This window comes from Tachysurus fulvidraco, chromosome 26 (genome assembly GCF_022655615.1).
Source record: "Tachysurus fulvidraco isolate hzauxx_2018 chromosome 26, HZAU_PFXX_2.0, whole genome shotgun sequence".
NCBI classification, from domain to species: domain Eukaryota; kingdom Metazoa; phylum Chordata; class Actinopteri; order Siluriformes; family Bagridae; genus Tachysurus; species Tachysurus fulvidraco.
Genome location: NC_062543.1, coordinates 15,975,681 through 15,998,180, shown reverse-complemented (window position 1 = coordinate 15,998,180; position 22,500 = coordinate 15,975,681). Strand labels below are relative to the sequence as shown.

At 41.6% G+C, this 22,500-nt stretch overlaps 2 protein-coding genes and 1 long non-coding RNA gene across 7 annotated transcripts in view; 1 reads left to right on the top strand and 2 right to left on the bottom strand.

The window, feature by feature from the left end:
• Positions 1-4,499, bottom strand: part of prps1a (phosphoribosyl pyrophosphate synthetase 1A) — a 9,676-nt gene extending 5,177 nt beyond the window's left edge. The window contains exons 1-3 of one of the 5 annotated variants that reach the window (XM_047809249.1): positions 4,214-4,499; positions 1,472-1,661; positions 50-148 (exon numbers count right to left, since the gene is read on the bottom strand). In XM_047809249.1, the coding sequence (XP_047665205.1) occupies positions 50-148; positions 1,472-1,661; positions 4,214-4,335 (411 nt within the window). In that variant the 5' untranslated portion in view covers positions 4,336-4,499. Of the gene's footprint in view, positions 1-49; positions 149-427; positions 724-1,471; positions 1,662-4,213 lie in introns of those variants that run through there. The other 4 variants (XM_047809250.1, XM_027178112.2, XM_027178110.2 and 1 more) reach the window with 4 other exon arrangements.
• Positions 4,500-4,897: 398 nt separating this feature from the next.
• LOC125140301 lies at positions 4,898-16,061 on the top strand. Its single transcript, XR_007139601.1, has 2 exons — positions 4,898-5,492; positions 15,851-16,061. It is a non-coding gene; the product is annotated as an uncharacterized LOC125140301 (long non-coding RNA).
• On the bottom strand, positions 7,192-15,959 carry nexmifa (neurite extension and migration factor a). Its single transcript, XM_027178100.2, has 2 exons — positions 15,833-15,959; positions 7,192-13,825 (listed from the first exon to the last, which is right to left on the bottom strand). Exons 1-2 carry the CDS (start codon positions 15,903-15,905, stop codon positions 10,194-10,196), a joined length of 3,705 nt encoding a protein of 1,234 aa, XP_027033901.1. The 5' UTR covers positions 15,906-15,959; the 3' UTR covers positions 7,192-10,193.
• Positions 16,062-22,500: the final 6,439 nt, after the last annotated feature.

Genomic DNA, 22,500 nt, shown 5'->3' with positions numbered 1-22,500 from the left:
CATACCCAGGTGTGTGTGTGTGTGTGTGTGTGTGTGTGTGTATACATACCTGTATTTGGGATGCGTGTAGGTCCATGGTTATGATGTGATCTGCTCCTGCTACAGAGAGCATATTTGCTACCAGCTTAGCAGAGATAGGGGCACGACTCTGTGAGCACACACACACACACACACACACACACAAACACACACACACACCTCTTAATAACATTATAACATGATTATAACATATTTATAATATTATAATGTTACATGAAGGAAACATTATAAGCCATGCTCGCATAAGCATGTGAAACAAAGTCAGAGAACAAAGACAGAGAAAGAGAGAGAGAGAGAGAGAGAGAGAGAGAGAGAGAGAGAGAGAGAGAGAGAGAGAGAGACAGAGAGACTGTTTTGACTGCACTGATTGGAGTATCTTTGGTGTCACCTCCAGTATTCGGACAGTCAGCACTGGCGCTCCTCAGGGACGTGTCCTCTCCCCACTGCTATTCTCCCTCTACACTAATGACTGCACTTCAAGTGACCAAACTGTTAAACTCCTGAAATTAACAGATGATACTACACTCATCGGTCTCATCCAAGATGGCGATGAGTCTGCACACCGGCAGGAGGTGAAGGGGCTGGTGCTGTGGTGTGGTCACAACAGTCTGGAGCTAAACACCCTCAAAACTGTAGAGATGATAGTGGACTTTAGGAAAGAAGTGTCGTGTCTCTCCCCTCCCCCCCAAGACCCCCGCCCCGCCACGCCCCACAATATCCAACAGCTCTGTGTCATCTGTGGAGACCTTCAAATTTCTGGGCAAGAACATTTTCCAAGACCTAAAATAGGAGTGCAACATAAACTCCATCATCAAAAAGGCCCAGCAGAGGATGTAGTTTCTACACCAATTAAGGACATTTGGTCTGCCACAGGAGCTGTTGGTGCTGTTCTACACTGCAGTCATTGAGTCTGTCCTGTTCACATCCATCACCATCTGGTTTGGTGCAGCAACTAAACAGGACAGGAACAGACTGCAACGTACAGTAACAACAGCAGAAATAATAATAGTGTAGTGTTGTTTATGTGTGTATTGTATAGTGTGTGTATTGTATAGTGTGTGTATTGTATAGTGTGTGTATTGTATAGTGTGTGTATTGTATAGTATAGTGTTATTTATGTCTGTACTTCTGAGAGTCACAAACAGCTGGAACCAAATTCCTTGTGTGTGTCAATATCAACACACTTGGCCAATAAACTTGATTCTGATTCTGATTCTGAGAGAGAGAGACAGAGAGAGACAGAGAGAGAGAGAGAGAGAGAGAGAGAGAGAGAGAGAGAGAGAGAGAGACTTACAGACAGACAGGTCAGATGGGATCCAGCTTGAGACTGGGAAATTTGCGTGATTAGGGTTCATTGGTAACACTGTTAGTAACAGCGCTCTGTGTGTGTGTGTGTGTATATGTGTGTGTGTGTTTAAGCTGGCTCTCTCACCCCCACCTTATCCTTCTTGTCCTGGCGCGCGTAGGGGAAGCAGGGGATGACGGCTGTCACTCTAGACGCTGAGGCTATTTTACACGCGTTTATCATGATTAACAACTCCATCAAATTGTCATTTATCTCACCACACCCACTCTGGATAATGTACACATCTTCTCCACGAACACTCTCCCCGATCTCTACGCTGGAAACACACAAACACACACACACATAATCAGGGTTATAGCATCACAACATCGCCGTTGCCTGAGGAGCTGTTTACAAACAGTAAGTGAATCGTGAATCACTTAGGGTGCTGAGTGTTAAGTGTGTTCATACAGAACACCAGTGTCGGTATGAAGGGCATCTGATTCAGGTGGATTCAGTTTGCTTCTAAGTGACTCTGTAATTCAACTCTCAATTGACTCACTGCTGAAATCCAGTGCTCAGTGAACTCCATGCTTGGATCAAACGCAAACCAATCGTCTCAGTAACAAATCTGTCTCAGTAACAAATCTGTCTCAGTAACCAATCGTCTCAGTAACCAATCCGTCTCAGTAACCAATCGTCTCAGTAACCAATCGTCTCAGTAACCAATCGTCTCAGTAACCATTCGTCTCAGTAACCATTCGTCTCAGTAACCATTCGTCTCAGTAACCAATCGTGTCAGTAACCAATCGCCTCAGTAACCATTCGTCTCAGTAACCAATCGTCTCAGTAACCAATCCGTCTCAGTAACCAATCCGTCTCAGTAACCATTCGTCTCAGTAACCAATCGTGTCAGTAACCAATCGTCTCAGTAACCAATCGTCTCAGTAACCATTCGTCTCAGTAACCATTCGTCTCAGTAACCATTCGTCTCAGTAACCAATCGTCTCAGTAACCAATCCGTCTCAGTAACCAATCCGTCTCAGTAACCATTCGTCTCAGTAACCAATCGTCTCAGTAACCATTCGTCTCAGTAACCAATCGTCTCAGTAACCAATCCGTCTCAGTAACCATTCGTCTCAGTAACCAATCGTCTCAGTAACCAATCCGTCTCAGTAACCAATCGTGTCAGTAACCAATCGCCTCAGTAACCAATCGTCTCAGTAACCAATCGTCTCAGTAACCAATCAGAATCCGTAAACGCTTTAATAAGAGTGCTATATTCCTGTACAGCGACCCAAGCAGATGGACGTCAGACTTCACAGTAAACCTGTTTAAGTTAACCGGCGAGATCTGAGTCAGGTCTTTTCAGTTAACACTTCTTTTAAGGAATCCACCTGATGTGATAAGGAGCTCGGTCAGTCTGTCATCATCAGTCACTTTGATCAGACATGTAAGTGGACTTCAGAGATACTGAGACTGTGATACAGCTTCATATCCTTCATAAGTCACAGTGATCTCTCTGAGGGTAAATGTCACTCAAAACAGTGCCAAAAACTCATATTTTTAGCTCTTCTCTCCCCTGTATCTCTTTCTCCCCTGTATCTCTCTCTCTCTCTTTCTCACTATCTCTGTTTCACTCTCTCCCCTGTCTCCCTCTCTCTCTCTGTTCTCTCCCTCTTCCTGTCTTTCTCTCTCCCACTCTCTCTCACCCTCTCTCTCCCCTGTCCCTCTCTCGCTGTCTCCGCTCTCTCTCTCCCACTCTGTCTCTCTCTGTCTCCCCCCCGCCCCTCTCTCGCTGTCTCCGCTCTCTCTCTCCCACTCTGTCTCTCTCTCTCTCTCCTGTCTCTCTCTTGCTGTCTCCGCTCTCTCTCCCACTCTCTCTCTCTCCCCTGTCCCTCTCCCACATCCCCCTCTCTCTCTGTCTCCCCTGTCCCACTACTCTCTCTCTCTCTCTCTCTGTCTCTCTCTCTCCTGTCTCTCTCTTGCTGTCTCCGCACTCTCTCCCCTGTCCCTCTCCCACATCCCTCTCTCTCTCTGTCTCCCCTGTCTCACTACTCTCTCTCTCCCACTCTGTCTCTCTCTCTCTCCCCCGTCCCTCTCTCGCTGTCTCCGCTCTCTCTCTCCCACTCTGTCTCTCTCTCTCTCCCGTCCCTCTCTCGCTCTCTCTCTCCCACTCTGTCTCTCTCTCTCTCTCTCTCTCCTGTCTCTCTCTTGCTGTCTCCGCTCTCTCTCCCACTCTCTCCCCTGTCTCACTACTCTCTCTCTCTCTCTCTCTCTGTCTCTGTAGCTATCAGAGAACTAGCATTACTGTTTATGTGTAATAAAATCCCAACACTTCTACAACCCGGTGTTGTCCTGAACCTTGACACGGTTTTAAAGACCGGACGGTTTGGTAAAGTGTTTGCAAATTTAATTGGATTGTGCATCATTTGCATAAGTACATATTCATGTCTCCCAAAAAAAAGATGATGGTTCAGGGATGTTTCTGGAATTTCCCTGGAGATCATATCAACCCTGTCACAAACCTGTATCGTACCCTTAATGTCCACAAGGACAACAGCTCATGAGTGTAAATGTACATCAGTGTAAATGTACAGTACATACAGTGTTCCAGGTGAAAGAGTGTGTAGTTTATTCTCTTTATAACATAGTAATTCCATATTAAACACCTGGTTTGCAAAATCTTGACAGGTTTTACTGCTCTAATTAGCGCACGGAGGAAAACCAGTAAACGTAACTGCGGAATTGTGGGAAATGTAGTTCTGAGGTAAAGTTACAGTCATGCGCGCGAGCGGCGGTTTTTACCTCAGAAAACTACAAAACGTTCAAAGCACGCGGTTAAATCACCATGGACTAATGTCCGGTCTATATAAATAAACAACTCACCATGTCTCCTGGTTGCTAAATTTTTTCGTCACCACCTTTCCGAGCTCCAGCCCCAAGCGATCAGCAATCTTCTGAGATAAATCCGGATGCGAGCTCCCGCTGAAAATCTTAATGTTCGGCATTCTGGGCTGCTCCGGAGGCTCAATGGTGCCTGAGAGGGACAACAGGGTTAAAAACAACAACAACAAAAACCAAAAAAACACCGTAAATACGAGAGACGCGATAAGAAGACTACAAGACTGAGGGACTTCTCGAGACTCTTATACAGCTCGACAGAGAGAGGGGTGTGACGTCACGACCACGCCCACGCGCACGCTGAGCGCTGATTGGACGGCGGTATTTTCGGTTTATTAGCGTTTATTTAATGTTAATATTACCGTCAGTTTATGAATAAATAACATCATAAGGACATTTATATGGTTATAAAGGACATTTTAGCGACGTATAACCGCTTATTACGTATTTACACACTAATTTGTGTTTTATACTTGACTAAATATCTTTTTTTTTAAATATTTTATTTTCCAATGTTTATTTTTTTATGTAGTTTTAAAGCTGTTATTTATTATTATTATTATTATTATTATTATTATTATTATTATTATTATTATTGTTGTTGTTGTTGTTGTTATTATTATTTTATTATTATTATTATTATTAAAAAGCATTTTATTATATAATGATTTAAGAATATCGACTTTAAAACGAAAAGTCATCAAGTCTGTTAACTGTTAATACACGATTCATTCGCTAACGATTTATTTCATGGTACATTTGTCGTGCAAAATGTCACATATAGTGTAAATTAGTAGACGGGAAAAGGCCCCAAAATACGAAACAGACGGAAGCAAATTCACAGTCATTTTAGTTCGTAATGAACGGTCAGTAATAAATGGTATATAATCAGTCAGAAAAGCTGAGTGTTTATGAGACACTGTATGAGTTTAAATGCTCTAGAACTGTGGTGTAGATAGAGCAGGAACCTGAGAGAGTGCACACAAAGTACATAAGGCCGCTCCTCACTAATCACACCGTGCCACGCGGCGTCGGCTCTCTGCTCGTCACTAATCTGAGATAAGCAATAAACAAGACATATTTTTTTTCCAGTCCAGGAAAAAAAAATAGTTTTTTAAGCAACTTTCATTTCATTTGAAATTAAAATTTTTCACCATGGAGATGACCTGGACCCGCCGCCCACAGGCCCACACCCACACAGCTACTCCTAGTCCTGCTGAAACCGTACAGAACTCTGCGTTGTGATCGACTTGGACGCAATCAGGTGCAGAGCGAAAGACAGATAAGAGCTATGATATATGATACATCACAAACAAAACAGAACAATAGTAGACTCTGTCTGTTTGCTTTGGGTTTATAATCCCAATATAACACATACCAGCTGTCACATGTTATAGACAATGACTAATAAATGATTAGAATGACACACAGGATTCTTTTTCTACAGAGAAGAAAATACTTTTATTACAATGTATAATTTATCTGATTCTATTTAAAAATAGAAAACATAAAAAAGGAGCAAACTGTTGGCTACGTTTTCATTTGTTTGCTGGACAGGAATTCTGAGGCCACCTGAGTGGTGGGTTTTTTCCACACACTTGATATTTCCGATGGAGTTCGCCATCCCTGCACCGACCTCACAAACTGTAACCACCTTCTAATAAGAAACAGAGGACTGAAGGTTTGATCCGGAAATTCAAATTAAAATCTGGTTATTCGCTCAAAGGTTGCAAAGACGTCCAGAGGTCAAGAGGTAATTTCACCCCTGAGTGATTTGCCTGTGGTGGTGTCTGTATTTGGAGTCACATTGGTGTGGAGTGAAAGGACAAATCGCTTTCTGTCTATTTTACATTTTACCTGGAGGTCTCCTTTCTACACCAGACATGCAGATATGTGCTCATTTTCTGAGTCACTGTTGGTTGGTAGGAGGCGTCGCTCTGTGACATGGGTTCATTAAACACAAAATGACTCTGATATACCTGAAATCTTCTTTCTCTAAAACATCGTGATCTGTTATACTTAATTCTAATTAAACTATTCATTTTTTATTCTACTCGGCATGTATTCAGAAAATATTCACATAACACGTTCTGATATGCAAATGAGACCATTAACAAACACTCAAATTAACCTATGAAATCATCTGGAGACTTCCAGAGCAGGTATATTTCCCTGATAATTTCCCCTGAGAAGCGCTGAGGTGCTTATAACTGCTTATAACTGCTTACTAGTCTAACTCCATTAACACAACTTGTATATACAGTAGCTACCTGACACCTCACAGCTGATTAACGCTAAAGTGAAATGAAAATGTTAATTATTTTACACTTAACCTTCATGTTTTCAGTTTGTGTTTCTAGTTTATTGTCGCAAAAGCTTTTCCCACATTAACTTAACCTTTGACGGTTAACAAAATAAATGTCAGCGACATCATGTGACGCTTCAAGTCTGATGTGTTACCAGCGCCGACATTTTGGAAAGAGCAGTTTTAAAGTTGTGGGTTAAACCTGATATTTTTAACACCAAACATATATTTTTGTTGCTTACTTTTCTGAAAGTGTAAAATGCACTAGTGCAGTTATTTTAGAATTTTGTCCTGCTGGCTATTTATGCTAGCATTAAAGCAGGGCTACAGAGTGTGAAAGAAATTAGCATATGTGTTAATACTCAAATATCTCATTTAGTTTTAAGTTCTTGGTTCTGCTTTATGATCAGGAGTTAAATTAGAAATCAAACTTTAGCTCCTTGATGTGTTACAAGGTGTGTTGAGTAAAGCACATGGCTAATAATGGGCCTTGTATAGCGTGCCGTATATTATTATTAGTAGTAGCAGTAGCTGAAATTGCTAATCAATGAAACTCATTTTTCAGTGTCAAATAATAATGAAGAGAACAATTCCAAAAAGGAAATCACCTCATAGTCGGGGAAAAAAGAGCTCGTTCCAAGAAACAATGGACTAACAACATTTTTTTAAATTTATATTTATTCCATAAACATGATTACAAAACTCCAGTTACCAATATTACATTTTTCACCATACAGGCTGGTTCACAAATATTTAAACCTTTGAAACAGATACAACAGAAACAAAATACTAGAATAATTTACATTAAAATCTATAAAACAGAGATTAAATCACAAATTAGTGTCATTAATTAGCTGTTTTCATTTTTTTTATTATCAGTAATTGATTTACTAGAGCACAACACTCTCACAATAAGATTGGTCCAATAACAAAACTCAACAAAGCCACAGCTTTTTCTCCTTTACCATAGGATTTTTTTGTCTTTCACAATTTTTGGCTTTAAGACAAATAATAAAAAAAAAATCCCATGATAATTCAGTGACCTTTTTCACCGCCTAAAAGGCAAAAGGACAGAAGCCACATCAAGAAACGACCTCACAGCACTTTCTAAGAAAAATATACACTTAGAAAATATTTTACAAATTGGCACGATGTAAAATATACAGGTTGATAAATTTTTCCCCCTACATCAAGAGTTTAATAATCCTCCTGGCAAAGATACCAGATGATACAAACAGGTCTGTGTTTGTGATGAAAAAGAAAAAAAATAAGGCAAAAAATATTTATGTGAAATAAAACCCACAAAGGCGTAATACATTCGTAAATATGGCACATGGCTGGTTTTTTTTTTTGACTAACTGTAGTTGATGTAAATGCTGCGTTTTGTATTTCTTTACAAGGGAATTTTATAAGTCTGTGTAGTTCCCTCATTCAATAAATAAATAAATAAATAAATAAATAAATAAATAAATAAATAAATAAAAAGATACAATGCTAGGGAAGGCTGGGGTACTCACATTATTTTTTTGTAAACATTAAATAACATTCAAACATTGCAAGAGGAAAAAAAATGAACATAAAAAGATGCTAAATAAGGGCATCTGCATGCACAACTTAGCTTGAGTATCATGGTTATGCATGCACATCGCTAGCAACACTGGAAAAACTCTCAAAAATAACTTTGTCTCGTTGTCTGCAAAACTGAAACGTGAAAGTTCCCACTGATCGTTTTATTAGAGTTTATTAGGGAATCTTTATAAAGACGAATCAGGAGGTTATGGATAAAGTTTCTACCAGTCCAGTTCCCTCTGTAAATCTTTTATTACTTAATCCTTTTATAACAGGAGCATGACGCCATGTCACGCAGTAGATTAAGCATAACTAGGCATGTGCTAATATTCAGTAAAAGTACTTTTTAGTAGCTAGGCAGAATATCTGCATTGTGCCCAATGTAAAACAAATCTGGGGACTTCAAAACTTCCCAACTGAGAGATATCTTGACAAATGCAAGATAGCTTCATATTTTATTGATTACATTTGGCTAGCTAACGTTTTTTAGCTTATATTTAGCTAGCTATTGCGACACCTACCAGTAGGTGGCATGAGTAACTTCAGTGATATAAAGTAAAATCACAAAATCGTAAATGAATACATTTTATAGCATTTCATTGTTATTAACGGTAAGCAGTAGTTGACTGAATATCAAGATGTATTTTTGCGGTTACTTGTTGATTACTTAAAACTATAAAAAATAGTATTAAAATATTATGAGTTTTTGTGTTTTTTGTTGTTTTTATTTTTTAATTTTGGCACTACTATTGTATTGGCACTGTCTTGACAGTTCATATTTTGTGTAATGAAAACATCTTCAAGTATCGATATATGATAATTATGTCCTCCCTAATAACATCTGCTGGCTTAAATCCCAAAATAAAAATTTCTTCATTTATGTTTAAAATGTTGCCCTATGAAAACAGGTACAAATAAACACATAGTCGTGTCCTTTAAATATCATGATATTGTAAATTGCGATGAATGTTAAATAATTTATATTTGGCACATGCGTAGTTACAATGTCACGACACTTCCTCTTTTCTCTTTAGCTCAGTGGCTTTCTTTGTTTATGCAACTCACTAAGCATGTAATAATGAACAAAAGAATGGAAAAAAAAACAAAAAGAAAAACAATGACATCGTTCTCCCCGATTGTACATAAGACTCCACAAACTGATGTCTGCATATGTAACAACAGTAAAGTCCGAAATTATTCTCCAACCCACCCCAAAACTGCACACATACATTCCCACAACCACCACCACATTAAAAAACAGCAAATATTTATTATGTAGATAAAAATGTTCTGTACACTTAATTGTTCATATTTTGGCATGTTCATTTAAAACATGTTTGATATAATCTTATTTTGTAAATAGTGCATATGTTCCTGTACAACAGCATTTCGATACTGGCAGAGAGGACTTGGGTCAGCCTATGGCACTGGTGACCAAACCCTCAATACTCGAACCATAAATAAAACATAATACTAAGGACAACTATTACATTAAGACATGAGTGTCTTATACAAAAGTATGATGTCCTTTTCTAATTATGTGCTACTCGTGGAGTTCCCGAATCCATCTTTCCGAATGGTTGGCACAGTAACACTGGAATACTCTTAATGAGGGGGATACTTATAAAAACAACCTCTGACCCCTGAACAACAGAAGGCAACCGTTTTGCAAGGTGATGGGCTTGTTTTTAACAACAGTTAGCACACGGATTGAACACATATATAGCGCTTGAACTGTGACGGAGAGAAGAAAACCCCCACCCCAAATGTAATACTACACCAGAGTATGATTTAAGGTGGCTTTCAAGGCATTGTCTCTTAAGAAAACTGATCAAAATAACTGTACTGATTTAAAAAATGCAACAAAGCAGCAAATGGCAGATAGATGCAGCTGGATTACAGTGACTCCACTTAGTCAGTAGGTAGCTTAGCAGGGCTGTCATGCAGGGTGTACCCACTGTCCTGTGGGGCAGGCAAAGGAAAGGTAAAGTCAGTGCCATGCAGCTCTGAGTAGTGTTTCGGGGGTAACGGCTCAGAAAGATTTGACAGGAAATGAGGACTCACATAGGTACTTTGCAAATAGAGAAAATATTACCTCTGCTTCTCTACCAAAGCTGCCAGTGCAACCCCTTTAATGTCCCTTTTACCCGCTAAAAGTTCATCACGGGCAAATTTTGTGGTGCTTTTGTGACGGTACATCTTTTTGTGAGCAGGCCGGTGAGGAAGTGGGAGACAATCCAAACCGATAGTCGGAAAGAAGCCCGGTGCAAGAAGTTTTGACGAGGTCTTTCCATCACGCCCTGTCCCTTTCTTCCCCTTACTTGCTCCTGATGCACTGCTCCGTTTCTTAAGGTCAGCACTGCTACCAAGTATTTTCAGTGTTTGGCTTTGGAGAGCGTGCTGTCCTGGCGACAGACAAGGCCCCCAAAGTGGTTCCACTGAGGCTCGCATGAAGCGTTGCACCTCTGCCATGCCAGAGACAATATTGGACAGGATGTTTGATGGCTCTTGGAACTCACCCTGATCATCATCTGATAGAGCTCCAGCATTGGGCCAGTCCGCCTGAGCTCCTATTATGTTCAGGGAGGGGGTTGGAGAAGGAGCACCACTATCTGTTTTCCTCTCATCTTTAGCTGCTTTCCCCTCTAATAATGCCTTGATTTTCTTAGCAGAATTTGAACCCTGTTTCGGGAGCTTAACCCTATCACATTTAGCCACCTTTGGAGTTTTGGTCTTTTTGGTGCTTTGTCCATTCTTTCCTCCCTTCTTTTTAGACCTCTTAAGACTTTGAAGCCCTTCTTTTTCTTCCTCCTCAGTGAATGCTTGTAAGAGGTGTGCATTTTGTGATGCATCTTGCTCCACTTGTGGGACAGTGCTGCAGTTCCAACTCACATTAGCCCCTGCTGCTTCTAGAAACCCCCCCCCTTTGCCACAGTTCCCCAGCAGCTGTGGTGAGGGGCTGGGTGTGTCGGGTGGGGACATTTCAGACAAGGAGGAATGACGGAATTTGTCAGGGGTGAAGTTTGATATGTCAAGCAAGTCGGTGGACTCTCGAAGTGGAGTGATCTCCTCAAGACTCTGTTGCAGAACAAGCTGAGGGCTGCAATGCGAGAGGAAACCATCACTGATCTCACTCATCTCTTCTTCTCGTTCTCGTTCACCATCTCTGAGACTAAGAGAACTATAGTTGCTTGAAGCTGCAGAAAGAGATCCCAGGGAGTTAAAGCTGACAAGACGGCCCATGCCATTTTCAACTCGTGATCCCACTGGACTACGCCCATAATCGGTGTCAGAATGGGGTTCTGCCAAGAGTGGCTCTTCAAATGCCATCCTGCAGGTACCCAGTGGTACCTGGCTATACCCTGTCACTGTTGTGCTGTCCCCTGCTAGTACAGAAATTGGTCTTTGAAAGCCTGATGGCATTACTGGGGACTGAGTTGGGATGTCAGGCGAGAATGAAAGCTGCTCAACTGTGGGCTGGGAAGGCCAGTTGACAGGGTAACTTTGTTCGGGGTGGTCGGTCTCAGGGAATGATGTTTGGTGTGGGATATGATTGAGAGGCTGGGGTGAATGAGGGAGCTCAGATTCTGATGGAGGGGAGAGTACACAAGTTTGAACTGGTTGCAGAGGGACTTCAACTGGTAGCAAACCTGTCTGCTGCTGGTCTGTAGAAAAATATGTGCTAGAAGAATCTGAAGCTTCCAGAAGAGTCTGTAGATATCCACCAGGCAGGAGGTCCACATTCTCGTTAGTCCCAGGGGCAGTGGGAGTCAAAGTGCATTTTTCAATCGAGGTCTCATTTGTGAGAAGATTACTTTCCAAAGAGTCACTAAGGTTTTCAGGTAAACAAGAACTTATCTCTGTAAGTTCAGAGGCAGTGGGGTTTTCCTCTTTCTGTGCTTCCTGTAGCTTTTTAGCCCTCAGTCTGGCTTCACTTTTGAATTTCTTTATCTTCACTGTTTTGTCTAACTTTCTCATCTCCTCTCTCTCTTGTGTTCTGCTCTTAGCCCTGGCTGGATGTGTAGGTTTACCTGTCTCTACATTGTCCAAGGCATCGTGTGTTGTGGCCCCTTGTAGGTCTTCTGTGCTTTTTACTGAGTCAGTCATTTCTTGTTGATTGTTACACAAGGCAGCAGCAGTTTGGCTGGGGATTGGAGTCTCTACAGCAGGGATCCGCTGAATCCTGAGTCTTGTGCTCCTTTGTTTGCGTTTTGGGGTAGTACTTGGTGGCCTTTTGCAGCCATTGAGGCGTTTGGTTTTGTCTGCAGCTGCTAATAAGTTCTGCTCCTGCTGTTCCCTTTCCTTCTTCTGCCAGTAGGCCTTCAGAGGTGCTAGTTTTTCATAGTGCAGTAAGGAGTCTGGGTTTAGATTCACCATTGAGACTGAAGGTTCCACTTTACACAACCTCACTTGCATGTGCTTCTCACCTTTAAAGCGGTTGATGATAATATATTTAATGATGACTGGCGGCTCCTTTCGACATGACCGGCGCCGTTTCTTTGGACACCAGTCATCGTCCCACTCTTTCTTAGGGCCGATCGACAGCTTCTTGCGCTTTTCTGCATTCTTCTCACTCTCTATTGAATCCACATCATATAGGTAGTCTTCTCGAAAAGCAACCTTCCTCTTGGCTCGAAGGCGGTAGCTCAGCTGGCTGGAGGAGCAAGAATTTTCCCTGGACATTTGACCATGGGGTTGCTGGGCTTGCCAGGTGTCAGGGGATGAGCCCGTGCAGTAGCTGTCATCACTGAACTCACCGGAATCCTCCGGGGAGTTGCTGAGGTCAAAAAGAAAATTGCTGTTGGGGGTTGTTGGGTCGTCTGCCTTGTCCTCGGTTGATTGGTCTGTCTTGTCTTGTAAACTTTCGGTTCTGCTACAAGGGAGAGTGGGAAAAAAGCCTAGTTGGGATTCGTCTTGCAGGGGGACCTCAGACCGTTCTTGCACCACATCTGGGTAGGATTCATAGCGAATTTTGAGCGAACAGACATCAGTACCCAGTGTTGACTCCTCATCTTGAAACATGTAGTTTTCCACATCTTCCTCGCAAAACAGATTGACTGCCAGCTCACTGCGAGAGCACAAGTCTAATAGTTCCATGCGGCTCTCGCTGATAAGGGACTCCAGGCAGCTCCAGTCTTGAGCCTCCTCCCCCAAGCTCTCATATATACTCCTAGAGGTTGGATCATCATCTGAGTCGCTCTCTCGCAATGACTTGCCTTCTTCTGCATTTTCATTACCTCCAGCTGGATGAGTGGGGCCACTGAGCAACTGATCAGATAGCACTTGGTCACCATAATGGCCCGTAGTGGTGGCAGAAGTGAGGCACTGCATGCTAATGTTGGAGGAAGGGCAGGACTGAAAATCGGAGGTTAACCCGAGAACGGACTCGCATGATTGGTTCTTAGGAAGTAAACAACTTATGCAATCTCCTCCTCCAGAATCCATGCTGGAAAGGGGTGGCCTGTCACAGCTCTGAGGCATGGACCAGGGACTTACAGGCTTGGAGCATGTGAGCGATGAGAGGGAGGAGAGAGAAGAGAATGACGAGAGGGAGGAGAGAGAGGTGGCTTTGGAGACAGAGTCATCGTGCAGGTCTATCACACTGAAGGGAACTTCGGCTGTCTGACTTGAGGAATCCAGAGTGGGTGGGGCAAGAAGAGGAGGCTGGGTGGAGTCACAGTGCGTCAGAATATGTGACTTGTCAGAAAGATGATCATGTGAGTCTAAAAAAAGAAATAAAGAAAAGCTTATGTCAGATTAATTACAATATCAGATTGGTTTTGTGGCCCTTGCACACCAAAAGGATATTCCATCCATAAGTTAGATGTAAAGTCAATTAGCAGATTGTCTGCTTGTGTTTGGTTATTCAGTGTTATTATGCGATATGAGCACACAGTGTATCAGTACTGCTAAAGTGGCAGGGTAATGTTATAGGCTAATTCATATTTAAATGCATTTGGATAATAAACGTTTAAGTAATTAAAGCTTGAATGCAGTTTTAATGGAATTCCGTGCTCCTAACACAGACTTTATAACAGTCCTGTCTCTCTCTGCTAGTCAAGATGCTAAATCATCAGAGAGCGTTACAGACAATATTACATGAATGGGTTATTAAATAAGGAAATAACCAAATCTAACGTGTGGTAATAAAGTGGAAATATCGGTATGATGTCAGGCTGTGCTACAGTAGGAGTAAATAGTCCTAATTACAGACACTCCAGAGTGGAAATTTAACTCTGTATCATGGAAAATAGAGGGAGAAAGAAGATGTACACTTGCATGGCAGCTTTTGAGCAGTCACCTCAAAACTTGGTACTTTTCCTTAATAAATATGGTTAAGAAATGCCTGCCTTAACAGGAATAGGCCATTTGACTGACATTGCAAATGACCGACCACAGTAACAACAGTATGTAGCTAAACCTTTTCTGTGTCTTGCTCTGGAAATCAAATTCTCGTTAGTTGTTAGTAATTTCTTTTGCCATCAGAAACAGAAGTGCATACACATGGAGCTTTGGAAAGGCAATCACATTGCAGCCCTCAAGATTCTGAGAATAATGAAGAGGCAATGGTCCAGGTTGGAGTTAACACTAGAGGTCTTCACGGGTCCACTTAGATCCGAAGACCCGAGGTCCGACCCGAGACCCGAGCGGGTTCGGGTCTAAAAGTTTCAGGCGTGCCTCGGACACGGGTCGGTATAATAATAGCGACGTCGGGTCTCGGGTAATTTAAAATGAATGTGTTTTTACTGAACGGACCCGAGAAGACCCGAACTACTGTATCTCGTGTGTGTGTGCATCGACTCGAGTCCTTTTCCAACCTCTCCTTTGTTTGCCAAGACCGCATGCGACATGTGGCTGGTGACGTGTGGCTGGCGGTAAGCTAATTTTCGTTGAAACAGACCTGTCAATCAATTTTGAATCCACTCTGTAGCGGTTACTTTAGTGTAGAGTTATGCAACATTCGGGTCCAGTCGGGTTAAAAAAATTGCCATCGGGTCGGGTCGGACTCGGGTCGAATGTTTTCGGGTTTATCTCGGGTCGGGTCTTTCTTAAAAAAAAAAAAAATTATGCACGTCGGGTTCGGGTAAAAAGTGACTCGGGTCACTTTGGGTCAGGTACATTTCTTTAGACCCGAGAAGACCTCTAGTTAACAGACCTTCCTGTTGTATGGCAGATGAAAATGTTCGCAAGTGCACAATGTGCTCGTCATTTAATTGGTTAAAATTGGGGGAACACTGTTGCCAGGCAACTCCGAAGTACAAATGAAGTATAAGCTAGCTAATGACTAAAACTAGCAAGAAGCCGTTAACTTTTTGTTTTTTTTATAAAATATTTTATAGGCACAGTGATGGTGGAAACTAGATGTGTACTAATTCTAACAAGGCTCAATTTCAACGTCTCAAGCAAATATTCCCCTAAATGTGCACCCCGCCCTTTTGTATGTTCCAAGACTTGAATGGTTCTTGTTATGGAAAAAAATACTAGGAACAGAAGCCTGGAATGAAGAAACGTTGTGTGAAATAATATGAGAATTTTTATACATTTATAAATGTTACAAACTGCATCTTTATAGACGGGAAATGCAGGAAAGGGGGAAATAATTATAATAATAATAATAATAATAATAATAATAATAATAATAATAATAATAATAATAATAATAATAATTATTATTATTATTATTATTATTATTATGATAACAGTGTCTCTATGTGTTTGTGTGTTTGTACCATTGTCTGTGGTGTTAGGAGGACTGGGGCAGTGCTCTGGCCCTGCGAATCCCGAATCCTGAAGGACATCCATCAATCTGGAGGAAGTCTACACTGCTCAAACGTCATTCTTACTCTCCAATCTGTGGACAGACACACACACACACACACACACACACACACACACACACACACACACACACACACACACACACACACACATGCACTGTGAAAGTGAGAAACTCCACAACGTATTTCCTTTCCTTAGGCAAAACAAACCTATCTACAAAGTAATACAAAAAGCCTTATCAGAGGAATCCACAAAACTTCCACCTTTCTTTACTTTCATTTTCTCTGTGTACCCACATGAATCTGTTTTCCTTCCTGACTCTTTCTCTCACACACAGTGTTGCTGAGAGTTGGGCTATATTACATCACTCTGTCCTCTGTGTGTCCTGCTCTATGATGCAGCAAATGGGTGGAAGGGAAGAGTTTGTTTAAAATGGTGTGGAAATGAAGTGTGTTTTTGGAACCTGGAGATCACCTGATGGTGTGAAAATTCATAAGTGAAACAAAATATCTTGTGGTCCTATTCGAATAAAAACCAAGATCCTGTCACTGTGACTGAAAAGTCTTAAACATCTACATTTTAAAACCCTCTGACGCAGTACCTGCGTTATAACAATGTCCACGAGCACAGGTGGGGTCTGGCCTATGTGTCTGTCAGTCCTAATAAAAGAGGTGGGGTCTGGCCTATGTCTCTGTCAGTCCTAATAAAGGAGGTGGGGTCTGGCCTATGTGTCTGTCAGTCCTAATAAAGGAGGTGGGGTCTGGCCTATGTGTCTGTCAGTCCTAATAAAGGAGGTGGGGTCTGGCCTATGTCTCTGTCAGTCCTAATAAAGGAGGTGGGGCCTGGCCTATGTGTCTGTCAGTCCTAATAAAGGAGGTGGGGTCTGGCCTATGTCTCTGTCAGTCCTAATAAAGGAGGTGGGGTCTGGCCTATGTGTCTGTCAGTCCTAATAAAGGAGGTGGGGTCTGGCCTATGTCTCTGTCAGTCCTAATAAAGGAGGTGGGGTCTGGCCTATGTGTCTGTCAGTCCTTATAAAGGAGGTGGAGCCTGGCCTATGTCTCTGTCAGTCCTAATAAAGGAGGTGGGGCCTGGCCTATGTGTCTGTCAGTCCTAATAAAGGAGGTGGAGCCTGGCCTATGTGTCTGTCAGTCCTAATAAAGGAGGTGGAGCCTGGCCTATGTGTCTGTCAGTCCTAATAAAGGAGGTGGGGCCTGGCCTATGTGTCTGTCAGTCCTAAGAGGCTTTTTACACCTGGTCACTTCCTGCGTTTTCTGTGATCCGATATCTACCCGATTGTAAAAAGACCAGGTCTAAATGCCCTCCGAAACGTTTTGGAGACATCCGATGGTACAAACCCCTTCAGGAGGAGGTCTGGGATGCGTTTCAGATGAAACTGGACAGGTGTAAATGAATGTGGATGTTCGAGCCACATACGTCAGCGCTATACTCCTCCCAAATGGAAGTACGTCACTTGCAGGTGACTCGCGAGTCGCGCATCGCGCCAGAAACATATATGTTTTCCTACCAGCGCTTTCACCCAGGCGTCTCGTCGGGTCTTAAAACGCACTGCCGCCGACCGCGAAAATGCAGCAAAAGGTAAATGCTGTTTTTTTGTAGCAACCGCATACACCAAAGCGTGTTCCATTTCAATTACCCCGGAAATGAGGTCAAATATATTTGCATTTTGGGCGGGAGCAGAAAGATCGGATCGATATCCGATTCGCCGAGACGCGTTTATGTGGCCTAATCAGATAGCAATCGGATCAGAGACAACACGTGAAGTTACCGGGTGTAAAAAGGTCCTATTAAAGGAGATAGGTTTTGGCCTATGTGTCTGTCAGTCCTAATTAAAGAGGTGGGGCCTATGCGTCCTTTCCATCCTAGTGAAGAAGACATGTCCACTGTGCATGCATGTCCCTTTTTTAAAGGAGGCGTGATCTGTGTACTTTTCACTCCCATTAAAGGAGGTGTGTTCTATGTCAAGCAAAATCAACCTGATTCCAAACAACTATCATTCAGACCCCAAACTGTTCACATACGGATTCTGCTACACTGCACTGATCTGAGACCAGAATAAACCAAGGCAGGTGGAAGAGGGAACCATCTGCAAAAGGCTGTTATTAAAAAAGGAAATTAATATTTATCCAGCCTTAACACCTAGCCGAGAGAGCCAGACAGTGGGATTATGGGATAGCGAGATCGAGTCAGTGAGGAGAAAGTGAGATGTTCTCTACCTTTGTGTAAATGTCGCTGCATCTGCCCACCTACTGCATTTCTCACAATTAAGATGAGCTGCACTGTGACAGCAGCACGCAATGTAACACAACACAACAGTGTGTGTATGTGTATACAGTATGTGTGTGAGTGTGTGTGTGTGTGTGTGTGTGTGTGTGTGTTTGTATGTGAGTGTGTATGAGTGTGTATCTGTTTGTGAATGTGTGTGTGTGTGTGTGTGTGTGTGAGTGTGTATGTGTATGTGTGCATGTGTGTTTGTATGTGAGTGTGTATGTGTGTGTGTATCTGTGTGTCTGTGTGTGTATCTGTGTGTGTGTTTGTGAGTGCATGTGTGTGTGTGAGTGCGTGTGTGTATGTGCGTGAGTGTGTGTATCTGTCTGTGAATTTGTGTGTGTGTGTGTGTGTGTGTGTGTGTGTGAGTGCATGTGTGTATTTGTGCGTGTGTGTCTGTGTGTGTGTGAGTGCATGTGTGTATCTGTGTGTATCTATGTGTGTGTGTGTGTGTGTGTGTGTGTGTGTGTGTGTGTGTGTGTGTGTGTGTGTGTGTGTGTGTGTGTGTGTGTGAGTGCGTGTGTATCTGTGTGTGTGTGTGAGTGCATGTGTGTATATCTGTGTGTTTGTGAGTGTGTGTGAGTGCGTGTGTTTGTGAGTGTGTGTGTATCTGTGTGTGTGTGGGGGGGGTAACAGATTAGAGTGAGTTGGCCTGTAATCAGATCATAGATCAATAGGTTTGTCTCAGACTGTTCACACCTGTCAATCATCAACGTTCCTATTAGTAAGAAATCACAAAGAATGTAAAACTTTCTGTCCTGAAGATGTCAGAACCCCTAAAGTTACAGCTTTCGCTCTGACTGTTACTCAAACATCTCTTACCTCGTATGATGTGTGAAGTATAATGTATTAGGGGACACGTTAATCTGAAGTATAATGTATTAGGGGACACACGTTAATCTGAAGTATAATGTATTAGGGGACACACGTTAATCTGAAGTATAATGTATTAGGGGACACGTTAATCTGAAGTATAATGTATTAGGGGACACACGTTAATCTGAAGTATAATGTATTAGGGGACACACGTTAATCTGAAGTATAATGTATTAGGGGACACACGTTAATCTGAAGTATAATGTATTAGGGGACACACACGTTAATATGAAGTATAATGTATTAGGGGACACACGTTAATCTGAAGTATAATGTATTAGGGGACACACACGTTAATCTGAAGTATAATGTATTAGGGGACACACACGTTAATCTGAAGTATAATGTATTAGGGGACACACACGTTAATCTGAAGTATAATGTATTAGGGGACACACGTTAATCTGAAGTATAATGTATTAGGGGACACGTTAATCTGAAGTATAATGTATTAGGGGACACACGTTAATCTGAAGTATAATGTATTAGGGGACACACGTTAATCTGAAGTATAATGTATTAGGGGACACGTTAATCTGAAGTATAATGTATTAGGGGACACACGTTAATCTGAAGTATAATGTATTAGGGGACACACGTTAATCTGAAGTATAATGTATTAGGGGACACACGTTAATCTGAAGTATAATGTATTAGGGGACACACACGTTAATATGAAGTATAATGTATTAGGGGACACACGTTAATCTGAAGTATAATGTATTAGGGGACACACACGTTAATCTGAAGTATAATGTATTAGGGGACACACACGTTAATCTGAAGTATAATGTATTAGGGGACACACACGTTAATCTGAAGTATAATGTATTAGGGGACACACGTTAATATGAAGTATAATGTATTAGGGGACACATGTTAATCTGAAGTATAATGTATTAGGGGACACACGTTAATCTGAAGTATAATGTATTAGGGGACACACGTTAATCTGAAGTATAATGTATTAGGGGACACACGTTAATCTGAAGTATAATGTATTAGGGGACACGTTAATCTGAAGTATAATGTATTAGGGGACACACGTTAATCTGAAGTATAATGTATTAGGGGACACACGTTAATCTGAAGTATAATGTATTAGGGGACACAAGTTAATCTGAAGTATAATGTATTAGGGGACACACGTTAATCTGAAGTATAATGTATTAGGGGACACACGTTAATCTGAAGTATAATGTATTAGGGGACACACGTTAATCTGAAGTATAATGTATTAGGGGACACACACGTTAATCTGAAGTATAATGTATTAGGGGACACACACGTTAATCTGAAGTATAATGTATTAGGGGACACACACGTTAATCTGAAGTATAATGTATTAGGGGACACACACGTTAATCTGAAGTATAATGTATTAGGGGACACACACGTTAATCTGAAGTATAATGTATTAGGGGACACACGTTAATCTGAAGTATAATGTATTAGGGGACACACGTTAATCTGAAGTATAATGTATTAGGGGACACACACGTTAATCTGAAGTATAATGTATTAGGGGACACACGTTAATCTGAAGTATAATGTATTAGGGGACACACACGTTAATATGAAGTATAATGTATTAGGGGACACACGTTAATCTGAAGTATAATGTATTAGGGGACACACACGTTAATCTGAAGTATAATGTATTAGGGGACACACACGTTAATCTGAAGTATAATGTATTAGGGGACACACGTTAATCTGAAGTATAATGTATTAGGGGACACACGTTAATCTGAAGTATAATGTATTAGGGGACACACACGTTAATATGAAGTATAATGTATTAGGGGACACACGTTAATCTGAAGTATAATGTATTAGGGGACACACACGTTAATCTGAAGTATAATGTATTAGGGGACACACGTTAATCTGAAGTATAATGTATTAGGGGACACACGTTAATCTGAAGTATAATGTATTAGGGGACACACACGTTAATCTGAAGTATAATGTATTAGGGGACACACGTTAATCTGAAGTATAATGTATTAGGGGACACACGTTAATCTGAAGTATAATGTATTAGGGGACACACACGTTAATATGAAGTATAATGTATTAGGGGACACACGTTAATCTGAAGTATAATGTATTAGGGGACACACACGTTAATCTGAAGTATAATGTATTAGGGGACACACACGTTAATATGAAGTATGATGTATTAGGGGACACACACGTTAATCTGAAGTATAATGTATTAGGGGACACACGTTAATCTGAAGTATAATGTATTAGGGGACACACGTTAATCTGAAGTATAATGTATTAGGGGACACACGTTAATCTGAAGTATAATGTATTAGGGGACACACGTTAATCTGAAGTATAATGTATTAGGGGACACACACGTTAATATGAAGTATGATGTATTAGGGGACACACACGTTAATCTGAAGTATAATGTATTAGGGGACAACGTTAATATAAATTATAACGTATTAAATACACATTAATCTAAACCAAACCGCTGACTTTCTGACCAATAACACAGAGAAGACAAACTTCAGACACCAGACACATTCTGACAGATTCTGTCTACGATACAAACTGTTGATGTTTTGCTGTTTTCTTGTTCAGGTCTATCCCAGAATCCCCAGAAGTCCCACTGGCCTACTAACATACCTTTAAGTTAAAAGGTTCACTGAGTTGCTTCCACTCCACAGCGCTCGTTTCACAGGTTTCCACAAATAAAGAAAGATCTGATGACGTTGCAGAACGTTGCTGTTACACACAAACCCCTCCTTACAGGAAAAGTGACTGTGACCAGTTACGTGCAGCGATACTTTTAGCATAACGTTAAACAGCTAACTGTCTGTTTAGTTCAAATCAGCTGAAGAGCTCTAACAGATCTCAGGGACTCGTATTTCTCTGAGCTGTTCTAAATAATTCGTCTTTCCTCTTAGACCGGACTTTGTTAAGATTATCCTTGTTGATGAGTCAAAACAAAATGAAGAAAATTTGACCAACGCAGGATCTTTCTTTCAATTTCAGTAAATCCTGATCAGGTCAGCGGTGGATCCCGAGTCTATCCTGGGAACGTGGAGCGAGGTGGGAATACACTTTAGCTGGGACAGCAGTTTATTCCTGGGAACAACCACAAATACACACACAGAGTCAAGGACTAGGGGCAATTTAGAGTCAACAATTCACCATATTTTAACTAGATGTGAAGAAAGCAACCGGTGGCTTAGTGGTTAACACGTTCGCCTCACACCTCCAGGGTTGGGGGTTCGATTCCCGCCTCCACCTTGTGTGTGTGGAGTTTGCATGTTCTCCCCGTGCCTCGGGGGTTTCCTCCGGGTACTGCGGTTTCCTCCCCCGGTCCAAAGACATGCATGGTAGGTTGATGGGCATCTCTGGAAAATTGTCCGTAATGTGTGAGTGTCTGTGAGTGAATGAGAGTGTGTGTGTGCCCTGTGATGGGTTGGCACTC

Bases quoted from the DNA above. Each gene is read 5' to 3' on its own strand.
- nexmifa (XM_027178100.2), bottom strand. From the start codon at position 15,905: ATGGATGTCCTTCAGGATTCGGGATTCGCAGGGCCAGAGCACTGCCCC. The intron at 13,826-15,832 runs GTACAAACACAC...TTCTTTTTTTAG, and splicing joins TCCTAACACCACAGACAATG to ACTCACATGATCATCTTTCT.